General features: G+C 60.4%; 1 protein-coding gene across 3 annotated transcripts in view; it reads right to left on the reverse strand.

Moving 5' to 3' along the window:
- Nucleotides 1-17,806, reverse strand: part of OSBPL5 (oxysterol binding protein like 5) — an 80,960-nt gene that overhangs the window by 34,614 nt on the left and 28,540 nt on the right. For all 3 annotated transcript variants that reach the window (XM_033208268.1, XM_033208266.1, XM_033208267.1), the window contains exons 2-6: nt 8,674-8,830; nt 6,147-6,229; nt 2,498-2,578; nt 2,156-2,257; nt 595-798 (exon numbers count right to left, since the gene is read on the reverse strand). In XM_033208268.1, the coding sequence (XP_033064159.1) occupies nt 595-798; nt 2,156-2,257; nt 2,498-2,578; nt 6,147-6,229; nt 8,674-8,809 (606 nt within the window). In that variant the 5' untranslated portion in view covers nt 8,810-8,830. The remainder of the gene's footprint in view (nt 1-594; nt 799-2,155; nt 2,258-2,497; nt 2,579-6,146; nt 6,230-8,673; nt 8,831-17,806) is intronic.

The following is a 17,806-nucleotide window of genomic DNA, read 5'->3' on the forward strand; positions in this document are numbered from 1 at the left end:
TCAGCTTTCCAGCTCTGAGCCTCCCGACTCGGGGTGGCCAGAATCAGCAAATGCACATCCAGGATGCCCAGTGACGTTTGAATCCCAGAAAAACCACGAGTAGCTTTTTGGTCTAAGTATTTCCCATGCACGACCGGGGTCAGACTCGTATGAAAGGATTTTCAGACTCGCTGAAATCCAAATGTAACCAGGTGTTCTGGGTTTCTCTGGTTTCCTACGCATTAGAGCTGGCAGGGCAGCCCCGGTTAGGAGGGGTGAGGGCCGGAAACTGTTCCTCAGCCACCCCTGGGGAGTGGTTACTATTCTCCCTCCTGGACAGCAGCTGGGTGAGGGGCTGGGGTGACCTTGCTGCCAGCTGGCCACCTCCTTGCAGCCCTACTGTTTGCTTCACTTGGATGACCAGTGACCACATCTGATCATCATCCCCCCTACCCCCACCCCGCCCCCCACCGCATGTGGGGCTCAGAGAAGGTGAGAGACCTGCCCAACGCCCCCAGGGGGCCATGTAGCTGGCTGGCTCCACCCTCCACCCTCCAGGAATGAGCCCCTTGGCCCTACGGGGCCTCTATCTCCAACCCCATCCCTCTGCAGCACCTTCACAGCCCAGACGGACTGATCCAGCGGGTGGAAGAGCTTGAAGCAGAAGCCGTCCTTCTTGGAGGGCCGCTCGATGAGCTCGCAGCAGTGCAGCAGCACCGTGCCCACCCACTGGCCCACCTTGGGCGTCTTGTAGATGAGCAGTACCCCCGGCTTCAGCACGCACCACAGCTTGGTCCAGCTCTTCAGGGTGCCACGGATCTGAGGGAGGGTGCTGGTGTCAATGTCCACCCTCCGGGGCCACCACCCTGGGGCATCTTGATGGCTTGGCGGGGAGCCGGGCACAGACCAAGGTGGGCTGCCGAGGGGCATTTCTCTTCCCTCACTGCCCCACACCAGCTCAGAACTCACCCTTTCCTCGCCCCCACTCCCTGGGGTGGTGTCCTGTGTCTGTCGCGTGCCTGAGCAGGGGCCAGGCCACGGCGAGCAGGACCCCAGGACTCAGAGTGGAACTTGGGGCAGGGTCCTCATTTAGGTTTTAAAAGGAGCCCATGTGTTATGGTGAATGCAAAGAAACATGTGGCAACAAGGACAAATTTACTTGTGAAGGTCATGTTGAAGGTCAAGGCCCTTAGGGAGGAACCAGCAATGAGTGGTGCGACTATTGTAACTGGCAGCTTTGTAAACTCTTTTCTTTTTTTTTTTTCTTTGAGACAGTCTCTGTTGCCCAGGCCAGTGGCACAATCTCGGCTCACTGCAACCTCCACTTCTCAGATTCAAGCGATTCACCTGCCTCAGTCACCCAAGTAGCTGGGATTACAGGCACCCACCACCGTGCCGGGCTAATTTTTGTATTTTTAGTAGAGATGGGGTTTCACCATTTTGGACAGGCTGGTCTCAAACTCCTGACCTCAGGTGATCCACCCGCCTTGGCTTCCCAAAGTGTTGGGATTACAGGCGGGACCCACCGCGCCTGGCCTGGCAGCTCTGTAAATTCTGAAAGTAGTTGTCACTTCTTTTCTCCTTCTGAACACTCACTTTTGCACCTAACTTTTGATTCATAATTTTGGTATGTGGGTAGAAGGAGCCCACATGGGCCAGGGCTCTGCAGACACCAGGGCCGGGCATACTTATCCGGTATGCGCTGCCCAGCAGCCTTCGAGTTGGGTAGTTTTACCTCCACTGTGCGCAAGGGGAAATGGAGGCTCAGAGGCTGAGTGAACGGCCATGGTCTTCGTGAGGTCTGAGCACAGGACACCCCGCCCTGATGTGGGGTCCTCTCCCGGAAGCCACAGCAATGCCTCCCTCCCCAGTGCCCTCCACCCACTGGCCAGGCCCCACCTTATTCAGAAATGGGGTCTTTGCAGACATCATCAGGTGAAGATGGGGTTACACTGGAGTAAGGTGGTCATAATTCCTACCACGGGTGCCCTTACAGAAAGGGGGAGACAGGTGGATAAGGCAAGGCCGCACGAGGATGGAGCAGAGGCTGCAGTGATGCGGCTGGATGCAGGGAAGTGAATTCCCATCGTTTCAGGCCACCCCACTTGTGGTCCTTTGCCATGGCAGCAGCATGCTGACCCATGTCCTGGGTGGCCAGAGGCCGGGTGTCACCTACCTTCAGGCTGTCAGCCATGATGACCACGCTGGGGTCTGTCAGAGCGCTGAGCAGCTGCCGCGTGGCACGCTTCTTCTCCTGCCGGTAGTTCTCCTTCTGCGCCTGGGCCCAGGGCACCCGCGGTGGGTCACGGGAGAAGGCACCGAGCTGCCCCAGCTCCTCCCACCGTCCGGCCCGGGGCGGGGTCCAGGGGCAGGGGCAGGAGAGGAAGCAGGGGGCGTGGAGGCGACCAGGTGCGGTTTGTCCCCCTCCTTTTGACAGGCGGGGAGGGTGATCTCCCTGGCTCAGGCGGCCATCGGTCTGACAATGACACGGCTGTGCCCTCCCCGGGCCTGGACTCACCTTGAGAGTCTCCTTCTTGGTGACCCTGGCAGTAGGAGACACACACTCCTTGTCTGACCCGTTGCACAGCCTGTACTCGGCCTACGAGAGAGAAGTGGGTATGGTGGACCGGGCACAGGGGCTGGCCCAGGGCTAGGAGCCCAAGTTGGCCTGATGCCAAGGATATGAGGGGCAGAGGTCAGAGAAGGGTGCTCTGCTTCCCTCCCACCTGGCACCCTCTGTCCCCTTGACCAGAACTTGCAGGGCTGCCATGTGGGGAGGGAAGAACAAGGGTGGCTCACGAGAGCCCCTCAACGGGCGCGTGCCAGTGACCGGGGGGGACCCATCCTCCTCGGGGCACATGCTGGGATGCGGCAGGACGGTCAGGAAGGAGGGACATGTGGGGACATACGGGTTCAGGGCGGACTTTCCATGGGTCTGACGGAGCCCTGAGGGACGGTCCTCTTTGAGGGGACACCTGGGAGGCCTCTGAGGAAGGCCGTCAGGGTGCCAGAGGGTGGAGTTCGCAGAAGGGGAGCTCGGCGGTGGCCACGACATGGTGGCAACAAGCACTCAGGCTGGGTCTCTGGGGACCAGCCCTGCATCCACCGAAAAGAACAGCTTCCCTGCCTTGTCTTCCCTGCACGGTACCCAGCATGGCTGCTCCTTGGCCACTGCAAGTGCCCAGCTCTGGGCAGGGCCAATGTGCTGGTGGGGGGTGTGTAGTGGAGGTGCCCACCCCATCCTTTGGGAGCCAAGGGCGGGCGTCACTGTCCAGCCCCGAACCCGAGTCCAACACGTGGCTGACTGCACGGGCCCAGGGCAGCAGTCCCAAGATCTTGGAGGCAGAAGGGACCATGGTTCTTCTACAGATGGGGAACCTGAGGCCAGGTAGGGGGGTAGTTAGGACACAGAACCAGGTCTAAAGGCTGCAGGCCGGGGACAACAAGCTACGACCTGAATCCTGCCTGCTGCTTCCTTCCATGTGGTCTGCAAGCTAAGAACAGCTTCCACAGTTTTAATCAGTTGAAAAAAAATCACAAGAATATTTTGTGAGATGTGAAAATTATATGAAATTCAAATGAGGAGTCCATAAATAAGGTTTTCTTGGCACACAGCCAGGCGATCTGGCACGCGTTGCCTGTGGCTGTTCTCGCGCTTGGACGGCTGCACCGAGAACCTGGAACGGAGCCTGCACCGCAGCAGGGCCTAAATGCTGTCTGGCCTTTTCCAGAGAAAGCGTGCCCGCCCTGCCCTGCTCTAGCTGGGCATCTGCAGGTGCTCAGCACTTTCCAGGGGAGCCCCCAGTGCGAGGAAAGCCTCCCTCAGGGCTCCTCCTGGCCGGAAGCCCAGGATGCTGGGGACTGCCCACCACCCCAATCATGATGGTGCTAAGTACAGAGCTAAAGCCTTGTCTGCTGGGGCCCCAGGTCCTGTTCGGGTGCTGCCTGTATTCATCCCCTTCATTCTGCAGTCAAGCATGAGGTGGGGCCGGTTACGGTCCCTATTTTATTTCTGTGCCTGGGAAATCAAGGCACAGAGAAGTGAAGAGCTAGCAAGGGGCAGGGCATGGAACCATTCCAAGGACTGGCAGTCCTGGCAGCACGGGGAGCCAGGCTTGGCCTTAGACACTGAGGTTAGAAAGTAAAGATACCAGTGTCCTGCTCTTTCAGGGAGAGACAGACCAGCCACCAGCATGCAGAGGTGGGAGGAGCCAGGGGTTAGGTGAGCGCTGCGGTTCTGCAGTCCTGTGCATGGGTGTAAGCCCATCAGATCCCACAGCTCAGATCATCATTGTTATTACCAGCAATGTGCAGAGAAAGAGCCTACACACAGAGAGGTTCAGAAACCTGCCCAACGTCACACAGCTAATAAGGAGCTGAGCTGGGACTGAACCCAGGCAGTGTCGCTCCAGTGTGGCACTTTCTTAACCAAGTCAGAGCATTCAGGATCACGAGAAGAAAAGGGTACAAGACGGGGCGCCTGGGGGGCTCTGACTTGGAAGCAATCTTTGGGCTGATGATGAGTGATAAGGAGGAGGCAGATCCAAGTGACAAGGCATGTGCCAGACCCTGGCCAGGTGACAGGTCTCCAGGGACCCAGGCTGGCAGAGAAGGTGTCCTAAGTTGCCCTCCTGGGAGTCCCCTGAGCTACAGTCTTGTTCACGGCGTCCTTAGTTACCTTGGCACATGCTGTTCCCAGTCTGGAATGCTCTTCCCTGTGGCTGGGTAGCCCCTGCTCCTTTCTTTCTCCCTGAGCTGCTTCCCCAGAAGTAGGACAGCTCATGTCCCTGCTGGCACAGGTCCTGGTGACACATACCACCCTTGGCCCGCCCAGGACTTTTGCAATACAGTCACACAGCCATTTCTGTGGTGAACTGATGATTGTGTATGGCTCCTCCCAGGGGAGGGTTCTACCCTACTGCCCATTCACACTGGCAGCTGGGGGCTTAGCAAGCATCTCGAATGAATGAATGGATGGATGGATGGATGGATGCATGAACCTGCTGCCAATTCCCCTCTGCCCAGTTTCCCACTAGATGCAGCTGAATGGAGCTGTGCTTGTTTGAGGTAACAGGGGAAAATAGAGGCAAGACTGTGGGGCATGGGACAGAGCACTTGCAACCCCTGCTCCCCAAATGGGCAGGACCCTTGGGGTCTGGTCACTGCAGCCCCTGCAGCCCCAGCACTGCAGAGAGTGCCTGCCCACTCCTCCCTCCTGCAGGCCAGGTGGGTACCCTGTCCAGGCACGCCAGGTCCTCTGCTCACTCCTCAGTGCTACTGTGCATCAGTGCACAGTGCCACAAGGAGGCACCTGAGAGATGAGAAGTGCTACTCAGAACCGTGAACTTCAGTCTGACCAGAACTTTGCAACCTATGAAAATTCCTTAAAAATATAATTTAGAGGCTGGGCGCAGTGGCTCACGCCTGTAATCCCAGCACTTTGGGAGGCCGAGGCAGGCGGATCACAAGGTCAGGAGAACAAGACCATCCTGGCTAACATGGTGAAACCTCGTCTCTACTAAAAATACAAAAAATTAGCCGGGCGTGGTGGTGGGCGCCTGTAGTCCCAGCTACTCGGGAGGCTGAGGCAGGAGAATGGTGTGAACCTGGGAGGCAGAGCTTGCAGCGAGCCGAAATCGTGCCACTGCACTCCAGCCTGGGGGACAGAGGGAGACTCCGCCTCAAAGAAAAAAAAAAAGAAAAGAACGAATCAGAAAATAGCAAGCGTTGGTGAGGATGTGAGGAACTGGAGCCCTTGTGCACTGTGTGGGTGGCCGTGTAAGATGGTGCAGCCACTGTGAAAGGAGTTTGGCAGTTCCTCCCAAAGTTAAACCAGAGAATTTTGAGAATTCTGTATTATCACAGAATTACCATGTGACCTAGCAATTCCACTCTAGGTTTATACCCGAGAGAACTGAAAACTGATAAATACACGTGCACACATGTTCACAGAAGCATTTTTCACGACAGCTATACGGTGGAAACAGCCCAAATATCCATCAGCAGCCCTCCCAGAGCAGCACAGTCTGGGATTGCGAGCTGTTTCCCCGGAACAGGCTGGAATGGCAGGCTCAGCTGGACGCCCTGCTGTCCTTTTCCCCAGCCGTTTCTTGCTGTCCCCAGGGCCAGGCTCTGGTTCATGGATCCCCCCATACCCAGGCTCTTACCGGTGGCACCTTCGTGGCAGAGCTTGGGGTCGGTGGCCCTTCATCCCTGGGAAGCGGTGGGCCGTTGGGCTCCATGTCCTTCCCTGCAAGAGAGCACTGGGAGTTAGGACCCAGGCATGGTGGGCGGGCCAGGCTTCTCAGGCTGGCTGCCTTGTGTGCTGCAGGCGGGTGTGGACGGTGTGGACGGTGCTGCCTTGTGTGCCTTGTGTGCCTTGTGTGCTGCAGGCGGGTGTGTGCTGCAGGTGGGTGTGGACGGCCTGGGAGGGGCAGGAAGCCAGCTGGAGGTGGTAGCAGAAACAGGACACTGCCTGAGAGGTGTAATAAACGCCAGCGAGCGTCACTGTGGGAGGGACCCAGGAGATCTGGCAGGGCCTCCAGGACCTACAGGGAGGAAGCTGGGACAGGAGCTGGTAGGAACCGGTGCCCTGGGCCTGCTGTGGTGTGCAATTTGGGGTCTGTTAAGGCCAGAGTTCCCAGTTTTCAGACAAAGAATGTGACATCCAGTCTCAAAGGCACACGGCAGGTTTGGGGCCCCTGGACTGTGCATCCCTCTGGCCGGATGCTGCCGGTCTCTACGTGCTAGGGCTCCTGCCGGGAGGTGGTCAGTCCTGTCTGTCATCCCACCCTGGCAGGCTGGGTAAGGAGGGAGAGGCGAGGGAGGGAGACCTGAGGTGTCTGCGTTTGCTCCTGGGGGAAATGGCCTCCCCTTGCCTGGCTCTGTTTCCTTTGGCGCCAGTTTCCCAAGATACGATTGATGGACAGGAGGAAGGAAGGCATGGCTGCAGGGGGGGCCTGAGGCCTGAGGCCTGCCCAGTAGGGCCACTTCCGCTGCCTTCTGTGGCTGGTGCGTGAGGGTTGACTGCCCCGGTCCCTGGCACTGAGACTCGAAGGGGCTGAGGTCTGCAGTGAGCCCCATCCTGCCAAGACCACAGGCGACAGGCCAGCAATAGGCTGGGTGTACGGACAGACGCCACAGACCAGCTGGAAGGCCTGGAGTCTGCAGCCGTCCTTCCCTGACAGCCCTGGGCAGGGACTGGGTGGGGACGAAGAACGGAAAAGCCAGAACAGTGACCTGAGGAAGTGGTTCTGTCCAAAGGTCCTGGACTGTGGCCACTCACAGTCACAGGACATCGCTGCCCCTGGCCGGCGGTGGCTGCTCCCCCACCCGGGAGAGCCTCTGCTTCCCCATCTGCAGAGCGCTACGCGCCTGACCCGCAGTGCTGGAGGGAGGCCAGCAGGGGCGCTCTTTCCTCTGGTGCTTTCTCATATGGTTCTGGGGCCTGGGCCTGTGGCCGCTAGCAAACTACTTTCCATGTGGATGCTGCCTCCTGGCCGGGAGGACTCAAAGGCGGGAGCCCTAGGAGCATTCAAAGGGATAGGGTGCAGGTGCCCTGGGCAGGGGGAGGCCAGCACTGGTCCTTCTCCTCTCAGCCTGTCCACATCCACCCCACCCCCCTGGCCCGGGACCTGCTGCCTCCGTTCTTCGGAGAAGGCCCTTCCCAGCCCGCGTTCTGCACCGCCTGGGCCAGTTGCTCTGCAGTCCGAGTCCCTGGGAAACTGACCAGCAGCTGGGACCGGGCCCTTCCTCCCCACCCCTGACTTTGCAAGTGCTTCTAAGGCTCCGGCCAGGGTGAACGTGACAGCAGAGAATAAAAGGTGTGGGATTTACCTCGTTGGGTGTCGAGTGCCCCTGCCTGCCATAGGACCTTCAGCAAGGCCACCTCTACGCTGGGACTCGTTTTTTCCACCTATTGGGTGGGACTTTGGCTGCGACCATCCACACGCCCCTTGAGCCTGGATGGTGGGTCTGCCCAAAGCTCTCCCACTCCCCCCAGGGCAGAACAGATGACCATGGCCAGGCAGGGCTGGGGCGAGGCCCTCCAGGCAGGTGCCAGCCCCTACCGCCTACTCTCAGGGGAACAGGGGAGGAAAGGCTGGGTTTCTGGGGGACAGCAGTCTTAGCCCAAGGGGCAAGGGTTGTGAATAGTTAGGTGCCAGGGAGGGGCCTGGAGCGTGGCAGCATTGGCGGACAGAGGTTCTGAGTCTGTGTGCTAGGTGCTTTATCCACAATTGCATGAAGGCACACCTGGTTCCAACTGTTCCCTCCCAGAGCCCAGGACCCGTGTGTAGCTGGGAGTAGATACTAATATTGTCCCATTTTACAGATCAGTCAACTGAGGCCGAGAGAGGTCAAGTTGCTGGCCTGGGGTTACCCTGCCAGGACTGGGGCTCAGGTCACCTGTCCCTGGAGCCTGTTTTGGGATGACTGCACTACATAACTCCCAAAGCCTGGGCTGTGGGAGCCCGCTCCTCAACCAGATGGGCTTCACCTGGCCCCACAGGTCAAGCCAAGAAGCCGTATTACCTGGCGCTCTACCAAGCTACAAACCCTTTGATCATGAAACCTGCACAGTCCCCAGCATGGAGGCTGTGGACCTTGAGGGGCACGGAGGGGTTGGGCTGCCTGGGGTCACCCCACCGGGCCCAAGGTGGGGGCCAGGATGCCCTGTTCGTGGCCGGCACTGACCTGGGCTGAGTGGGTAGAGCTCATTGTCTCCGCCGAGGAGTAGGTTCCGGGTGAGCTTCCGGGGGTCGACTTTCTGAGGGGTGGAAGAAGGCGGACACAGGGAGAAGCGGCGCCGGAGGAAGGCCTCCTCCTTCATGCTGTGGGCACTCGGGGGCTTCTGGAAGGAAGGAAGGAGGCACAGCAGGAGGTCACCGCCCAAGAAGGGGCTTCAGAACCACATGGTGGGGGTGCCCCTGGCTGAGAAGTCTCGGTCTCAGGGGACTTCCGAGGCAGGGTGAGGAAGGCCTGGGTCCTGGGAGCCTGGTCATGGGTGGTCGGCCAGGGCAGCCCAGCTCAGGAGAATGGCTTTGGCTAGTGCCAGCCCTTTCCAGGCCTGGCAGGAGGGCTGGACGGAGCCCTGGTCAGAGAGGCTCATCAGCACCCTCAGAAGACATCCTTCTCAGAATCCCCACCCCAGGTTCTGTGAGACCCTGGCCGCAGCCAAGCAGACCCACCTGGGGACACAGGTTTTCCCTCCTGCATTTCCCTCCCACGTGACAGCGCTCTGTGGTGGGGAGGGGTCTAGAGCGTGTCTGCCCATGGAGAAGATGCAGCGGGGTGAGACCAGGTGGCCCCTGAGCACCAGGGAGTGGCTGGCATGGCGCTGGGCAGTCCGGGAGCCTGGCCTGCTGTCCACCTAAGGGTCCCAGGAGTGCCTCTGCTCAAGCCCGCCTGATGCTTGGGTGCCCCAATGGTTTCAGTTGCACCCACATGCACCTCAGCAAGAGAGGGAGCTCTGGGCGCTCACAGCCAGGCACATCTGCGTCCACGCCCAGCCTAAGACGTTGCATTCCCAGTGGGAGCTTCCTCCCTGCTTCACAAAAGAGGGAGGCCCCACAGCCGGGCCCTGACACCCACCTGCATCCCTCTCCCAGCCCCGTTCACTGGCAGACCTGCTTTTCCCCTGTGGGTTCAGAAGCAGGTTTCTCGTCTCCTCCCCTGGAAGGAGGTTGGTTGTGGACAACAGGCGGTCCCCTCTGTCCTGCTCCCCCACACCCCTACCCCTAGTAGTGCTGGGCCAAGCAGAGGATAACCGATTGCAGTCATGCCTTTGCAGGCACTTGAAGTTGACGGCGCCAAATCCACCTAGGTCTCAGCCCATTTTACAGATGAGAAAATCGTGGCTCAGGGAATGGAAGACCCCACCCTGTAATCGTGACCTGATAGGGGTTGGCAGAGCATCCTCTCCAGCTCCTAATCTTGTGTCCACTTCCTAAGGACGAGCTCCTTAAAAACTACTGGTCAATTTTCCTCCTTTCCCAATTTTCTGGGGCTGCTTCCTGCCACCTCTGGGCAGGCCAGTAGCATCCTGCCAAGCCCGGGACAAAGGCCTCGATTTCTCTCATGGCCCTGGGCTTTAATGGGCGGGGCTTCAGACACACAGAGCCTTTCCTGCTGTGCCTTCAGGAGTGGGCTAGGTGGTTCAGGGTGTCTGTAGTCCCGGGGGCTTCTGTCCACCACCCCAGAGCCCCCTCTGTGCCCCCAGTCCCGAAGTCAGAGTTGGGAGGGGCTCCAAGGCTGCAGCCAGGCTGGGCCAGCCCCTCCCTCACCCGACACCTGGCTCAGCTCGTGACCTTGGCCATCTTACACACAAGGAAGCTGGTTTCAGAGAGGCTGGGGTTTTGGCCCAGGTCACAGAGCTAACAATCAGCAATGCCCATCCTTGAGCCAGGTGGAACCGATCCTAAAACCCGGCTGCTGAGCGTCTGCCCACTCAGCGTTTCAGCTCGGCTCAGTGAACCTGCCGCAGGGAAGTGGGCGGGTGAGAAGTCCTGCCCCTACTTGTCAATCACAACAAACATGTCCTACCTGCCCAGGTGTGGCTCAGGCTGGGAACCAGCAGCTGAGCGGAGGCCAGGCTTACTCAGCCAGCTAAGATTTTCCAAGCACCGAGGCTGGGCTGCGCACTGGGCAGCCAAAGTGTCAGCAGCGATTCTGCTCTCAGGACCCACAGAGAGCCCCGGGATGTCCCAGGCAGTGTGGTGACAGTGATGCCCAGGTAGCTCTCCCTCACTCGGAACCTCCTGAGGCAGGGAGAGGGGCTCACAACCTAGCCTCAGCTGCCCTGTCTGGCTGTCTGCTCCAGCTCCACCTGGGCCAAGGTGCAGAGGGCGTAGGGATCTTGGTGCCTTTCTGCTCAGACACCCCACATGCCTTCTCCCAGCACCAATGACAGCCAGTGGGACTTCTTAGTCTGTGAGCACCATCATCCACTCATCTATACACCACATTCTCCCACTCGCTGGTATCCCTCCATCTATATATATACATACGTCTTCCCTTCCAGGCATCCATCCATCCAGCCACCTATCCACCCACCCATTCACCCATCCACCTATCCACCCAGCCATTCATCCATCCACATATCCACCCACCCATCCATCCATCCATCCATCCATCCATCTACCGTCTTCCCATCTATCCATCCATCCACCTATTCATCCATCCATCCATCTGCCATCCTCCCATCCATCCAGCCACCCATTCACCCATTCATCCATCCATCCATCCACCCACTCATCCATCCATCCATCCACCCATCCTCCCAGGCATCCATCCATCCACTCATCCATCCACCCACTCATCCATTCATCCTCCCAGGCATCCATCCATCCATCCACCCATCCACCATCTTCCCATCCATCCATCCATCCATCCACCCATTCATCCATCCATCCGTCCATCCACCCACCCACTCATCCATCCATCCTCCCATCCATCCACCCACCAAACCATCCATCCATCCATCCATCCATCCATCCATCCATCCATCCTCCCAGGCATGCATCCACCCACCCACCCACCCACCCTCCCTCCCTTTCAGGCATTTACCCATCCTCCTGTCCATCTGTCTGTCCATCCATCCATCCACCCACCCACCTGCCACCCCTTTCTCCCTCCATGAAGCTTTCCAGCCAGTCAGTTGACCAGCCTGATTCCGCCTTCCTTCCCATTTACCTCACACTCAGACACATCTGAGGTGGTATTCAAATAATGACTGAAACACTGATACGGAGCACTCACCAATCCAGACGTACCAGGGACTATCACTCTGTGTGCCAACAACCCCAGACCAGTGTCCAGTGCCCTGCGCTCTGCAGACCACCTCTGACCCACTCAGACAGGGTGGGCAGCAGCTCGCCTCACAAGGCATCCTGGTCTGTGGAGCCCTTCTGGAGTCCCCCATCCGTTGGACCTCCTGATGCCCTATAGCTGAGAGGTGCCGGCTGAGTGCCCCCATATGGTCACCTGATGGGGAGATGTTTTGTTCATTTTAAAGGCCACATCTCCCCAGCGGCTCCACATGGCATTTAGAACAAATCCAGTCTCATCTCATCCCTGTTCCCCAAGCCCTCCCTGCCACCCCATTCCCCAGCCCACTCTGGCGCCTACTCTGCTCCAGCCACACTGGCCCCTTTATGCTACCATTCCTGCTGAATGTGCCCGCCCACCATCTCCACATGGCCAGGTCCTCCTCAAATTCCACTCTCAGCTTCCATGTCACTTCCCAGAGGCTTGGCCACTCTGGGAGTCAATTCGGATTCTCCACGTAACACTGGGAGTCCTTGGAGGGCTCCACATTGCACTTCTTTGTTCTTCGCACACTCTCTTCCCTCAACAGATGCAGCGCAGGTGAAGGATGGCAGGGTCTGATCATGGCTCTGTCCCAGCAGCCAGGGCAGGGATATGCGGCAGGTGCTTCCCGTGTTTGGATTCACACAGGCTGCCTGTCCTGTGTCACACGGCTCCGGGGTGGAGACCCTGGGTGGTTGTGTGGCAGGCACTCCCCAGTGGAGGTGCCTGGGGCGACCGTCTGCCTCCCCACTGTTCCTGACGTCTCCAGATCAGGGCAGAGTCCTCAGAGAGGTGAGCAGGGTTAGTTTCAGGGCTGATTTCCACTGGAGCCCTAGTGAGGTTCCCATCCCCCGGCCATCTGCCACACCAGGCATTGCCTAAGGAATAACGGAGAGTTGGCATCTGCAGGGTGTGAGCTGCTGAGGAATGAGGCCCTCTCGGCGCTGGCAGGACTTTCATCCACAGCACTGAAAGCTGAAGGCTGGGAGCCCCAGGGAGCACAGCCCCTCCTGGGAACCCCCTGTGAGGGGAGGGAGGGAAAGGATGGGTGGACAAGGAAACAGACACGCTGGCTGAGGCAGCAGCAACCTGGGATCCCACTCAAGCTGGGAAACACAAAAGGCCTGCAATCGCCACTGGCCTGCACTGCCTGCGGGGAAGCCCCGGGCCAGGCTCCAGCGACCAAGGACTCCAGGTGGACCCTCTGGGCCCAGCCCTCAGGATTCTGCCTGCCTGAGGCCGCCCAGGGTTGATGTGATGGTCGCTCTCAGCAGCCTCCATTCCCTGGGGGGCTGACCCATCCATGATGCCAGCAGCACCTTCATCCCCAGAGCCCTCAGTGACGATCTGCTCATCTGTACACAGCTGGGCCTCAGCCTGCAGTTGCCAAACCCTTTTCCACCACTGTGCGCGGTGCTGTGTCCACCTCCAGCTGTGGTCTCCACTGTGCACGGTGCTGTGTCCACCCCCAGCTGTGGTCTCATCCTACCCCCACAGTCCTGAAGTCCAAGTGCAGAAGGGATGCTGTGAGGCCTGGGAGGAAGGAGCCCAAGAGTGCCCCTCCCACGGCGAGACTGTCCCTGGGGCCAGAGAGGAAGTGTGGGCAATTCCAGTCTGAAAGGTCACGTTTCTGCCTGGTGGGGTCCCAGCCCCAAGACCCCAAGGTCCCCTAAGGAGGCTCACTCTGGAGGCCAGGCCAGGAGGCCAGGGAACAGGGAGTGGCTGGGGAAGAAGGCAGGGCTTGGCAGATGGGGGGTCACTAAATGTATGTGGTCCCCAGTGCCCAGCTCTGGCCAAGCCTGGGAGGATGGAAGGGTGCAGGCCTGGAGCTCAGCAGGAAACAGGCAGGTGACAGGTGGGCCTGGAAGCCACCACCCGACCCCAAGTCCAAATCAGCCACGACCCTCCTCTGCAGCTTCCATTCCTGGGGGGCCTAAGGAAATTTCCTCTTCCAACGTCGTGTCAGGTGCTGAGTCGCCTCATGGGCCTCCTGCTGGTCACCAGACAGGACAGGAAGGGCCTCCTGCTCCCCTCCAGGGGCCCTGTGTTTGCCCCTGTAGCCATCCGCTGGCCACCCAGCAGGCACGACTCCCAGCGTGGGGGGTCGCGTGTGCCCCCAGGAACCAATTCTCCAAGTGCCCCTTGCCTGGGGCAGTGCCAGGTTTTGTTCAGCTGTTGGGTAGACCTAGTGACCAGGGTGGGGGCCACTCCCCAGCCTGTGAAGTCTCAAGGTGAGGCAGGGCTGGCCCCCCCCTGCTGGCCCCCCAGCCCCCCCCTGCTGGCCCCCCTACTGCTGGCCCCCCCTCATGCTGGCCCCCCAGCCCCCCCTCCTGCTGGCCCCCCTCCTGCTGGCCCCCCTCCTGCTGGCCCCCCTCCTGCTGGCCCCCCAGCCCCCCCTCCTGCTGGCCCCCCTACTGCTGGCCCCCCTCCTGCTGGCCCCCCCTCCTGCTGGTCCCCCCTCCTGCTGGCCCCCCCGCTGGTTCCCCCCTGCTGGTCCCCCCTCCTGCTGGTCCCCCACCTCCTGCTGGCCCCCCCCTGGTCCCCCCCTCCTGCTGGCCCCCCAGCCCCTCCTCCTGCTGGCCCCCCCCTGCTGGCCCCCCTCCTGCTGGCCCCCCAGCCCCTCCTCCTGCTGGCCCCCCTCCTGCTGGCCCCCGGCCCCCCTCCTGCTGGCCCCCCCTCCTCTGCTGGCCCCCCAGCCCCTCCTCTGCTGGCCCCCCAGCCCCTCCTCCTGCTGGCCCCCGGCCCCTCCTCCTGCTGGCCCCCGGCCCCTCCTCCTGCTGGCCCCCGGCCCCTCCTCCTGCTGGACCCCCCGGCCCCTCCTCCTGCTGGACCCCCAGCCCCTCCTCCTGCTGGTCCCCCGGCCCCTCCTCCTGCTGGCCCCTGGCCCATCCCAGGTGGCTGCCCTGCCCAGCCGCTCTTCTCAGTCATGACTTTGTGCCACTTTGTGCCTCTTTGGGCCTTTTGGAAAGGAGGGAGGGGGGCACCAGAAGGGAACACTTTGGATTTGGGTTGCGGTGGAGACCCGCTGTCCACTGAAAGAATGGGCTCTGAGCAGAGCCTCCTCTGCCATATAGCGGGATGGGCTGGGGAGCCCACAGGGGCTGCGTGAGTGCGTCTCCTCAGAGGTCTGCTGGGACTTAGGGGTGGGGTAAGGGTGATCCTGTGACCCAGAGAGGGGCTGAGGCTGACGGTCGGGGAGGGGCGAGTGTGGGTGCCAGGTGCAGGTCAGTGGGCAGAGCCAACCACCAGCCTCCCGCTCATGGTCCCACTAGGCTGGAGAGGGAACGCGGGAGAAGGCTGGCCCACAGAAGGCCCCCCTTTCTCTGCACCCCAGGCCCCGAGCTGGGCTTCTGCTTCTGCCTGGCCCTCTGCAGGGGGCTCCTCCTTCTTCCTTGGAGACGCAGCCCCTTTGTCCAGGAACCTTCCCCTGCTGTCGGTCCTCAGGAGCAGCTGACGGCCCCCGCCCGTCTCTTTGGACCTGAAGTGCACCGCGGCAGTGCTTCGCTTTGGCCCAGGTGGGTTCCCCTTAGCTGAGCCTGGCTGGGCTGGGCAAGGCTGTGCTTCCGCTGAGGGGACACAGGCCCAGCTGATTTCCTTGACTACTCAAGCACCTCTGGACTCAGTCGGGTGGGGCACACACAGGGGCCAATGCTGCATCTCTAGAATGAATTTGCTCATGGCTGGAAGGCGGCTTGAGAGACTTTGGAGCTGCTAAGGGCCGGGGAATGTTCTGGAGGGCCAGGGAGTAAGTGGGACAGAGAGCCAGAACCGTGGCAGTCAGGCAGAGGCCACTCCTCAGGCCTCCTCAGGCCTCCTCAGGCCCTCCTCAGGCCCTCCTCAGGGCCTCCTCAGGGCCTCCTCAGGCCCTCCTCAGGCCCTCCTCAGGGCCTCCTCAGGGCAGGCAGGGATGGGTGCCCCTTCCACGTCCTCTCCTGAGACCCCAGCATCCTCCTCCAGGCCAGCCCCAGACTCCCACCCCTGCCTGTGCCCAAGGCTGCAGAATGCCCAGGCCAGGCGGACATGTGGGGCTCTTGGGGACTGCAGGTGGCCGTGATGGTGGTGTGCAGCTGCTGCACTCCTGAGACCACAGCGAAGACACCTGCCCTGCCCACAGCAGGTCCCACCCATGCCCAGAGCTACTGCTTGATCGCCCTTCCTGTTAGCCACAGGCACCTCCTGGTCCCCTCCTCATGGCTCCCACTTCCTCCTGCCCTGCTGAGTTTCCCGGGCCACCTAGGAGTTGCAGAGGGGACAGAGGCGAGGGCACAGGAAGGAAGTGAGCTCTGACACTGGGCTGACCACCCCTCCACAACCCCCACTGCCTAGGCTGCAGCATGCTCTTCCTTCCATCTCTCATGTGAGGCACAAAAGACCCCTCCCACCACTGGGGGACAAGAGGTCCCATGTGGTGCCAGTCCAGAGCAGATGCGGAGGGACAGGTCAGGTTGCCTCCACCTGGTCAGCTCTGTGTCCCAGAGGATGCTCGCCTCTGGAGACTCGGGGAGGGGCCATGCTCTCTGACCCCATGCCAAGGCCAGCTGTTTGGCAGCATGGGGCCCAGGCCCCTCGGGGTCCCCACCCAGAGCCAGCGCACATGGCCCCCTGCCTCCCCCCTTCCCAGCAGTTATCCGGCCTCCAAAGTGCTCCCCACCCCCTGCCTCCCAGACACTCGCCTTCAGGATGGGATAAAGGGATTTTTGTAAAGAAAGGTCACTGGCGCCTCGTCGGGTCACATAGAGCCGTCAGCTGGGACCACACTCAGCTAAACCTCAGCCGGGGCAGAGACACTGCCTCCGCTCTGGGAAAGGCTGAAGCTCTGAGAAGGAATCCAACGGAGTCCTGGACTCACTCTGCATCCTCCCTGTGCCCAATTCCTCCCCTGTCCTCCTGCAGAGGCCCAGGGACCACAGAGCTGGGGAAAAGGGCTCAACCCTGCCTCCAATGGCTGTGTGTCCTCAGCTGGCCACATTCATCTCTCGGGCCCTGTTTGTAAATCAGGGCTTGCTCTGAGTCAGGGAGATGATGTCCCAGGCCCACAGGAGGCTCTGGGGAAGGCGCCTGCAGAGGTGTGAGCCCAGACCCAGCCCCCTCCACACCTGTGTGGCCTCCTCACCCACAGCCCAGAGTGACAGGGCTGGGCTGAGTTGCACGGGGGCAGAGAGGAGGCTCTGGCCACTGGGGTGCTCCATCAATTGGCAGGGGCCAGAAAAGCAGGAGCTCGCAGTCAGCCTTCAGCAGCAACATCTGGCACAGATACTTCTGTCTAAACCAGATAGATTCTCATTCAAGACTGCAGGGGGTGGAAATGCTCTGAAATCACAAGGATAAAGGAATGTAAGCCCACATGCTTGGCTCTTCACACATGGGAGGGAGAGGTCAGTGGGTCCCAAGGAAGGACAGCAGCCATCAGTTAAAGGACAGCAGCCATCATGTCAACACCATACAGTTGCATTCCAGAAACTTGCTAAGGTCCCAGTGCAAGTGACCATGAAGATCCTGCTGTGAGCAAACCACCCAGGCCTCCTGAGTCACCCCATGGAGACCACCACAGCAGCAGATGCCCTCCCTGAGAGCAGACAGCAGCACAAGGGACCAGGCTGCTGTGTCTGGGTGGACCGAATGCCTAGTGCTAATGTGGGCAGCCTGCCCACCCCCGCAGGAGCAGCAGCCTCTTCAGAGAGCCGTGGCATGCACTTCAGCTGTGGCAGCTGGGCCCTGGGGGGCTTGGGACGGGGTCTTCCCCAGGACATCTGCTGCACTGATGGACCTTAAAGCCCCCAGGCCCTCCTGGATGTTCTTTTTTTTTTTTTTTTTGAGACGGAGTCTCGCTCTGTCACCTGGGCTGGAGTGCACTGGCCGGATCTCAGCTCATTGCAAGCTCCGCCTCCCGGGTTTACACCATTATCCTGCCTCAGCCTCCCGAGTAGCTGGGACTACAGGCGCCCGCTACCTCGCCCGGCTAGTTTTTTGTATTTTTTAGTAGAGATGGGGTTTCACAGTGTTAGCCAGGATGGTCTCG

Source organism: Trachypithecus francoisi, unplaced genomic scaffold, assembly GCF_009764315.1.
Source record: "Trachypithecus francoisi isolate TF-2019V2 unplaced genomic scaffold, Tfra_2.0 Lachesis_group8, whole genome shotgun sequence".
Taxonomy (NCBI): domain Eukaryota; kingdom Metazoa; phylum Chordata; class Mammalia; order Primates; family Cercopithecidae; genus Trachypithecus; species Trachypithecus francoisi.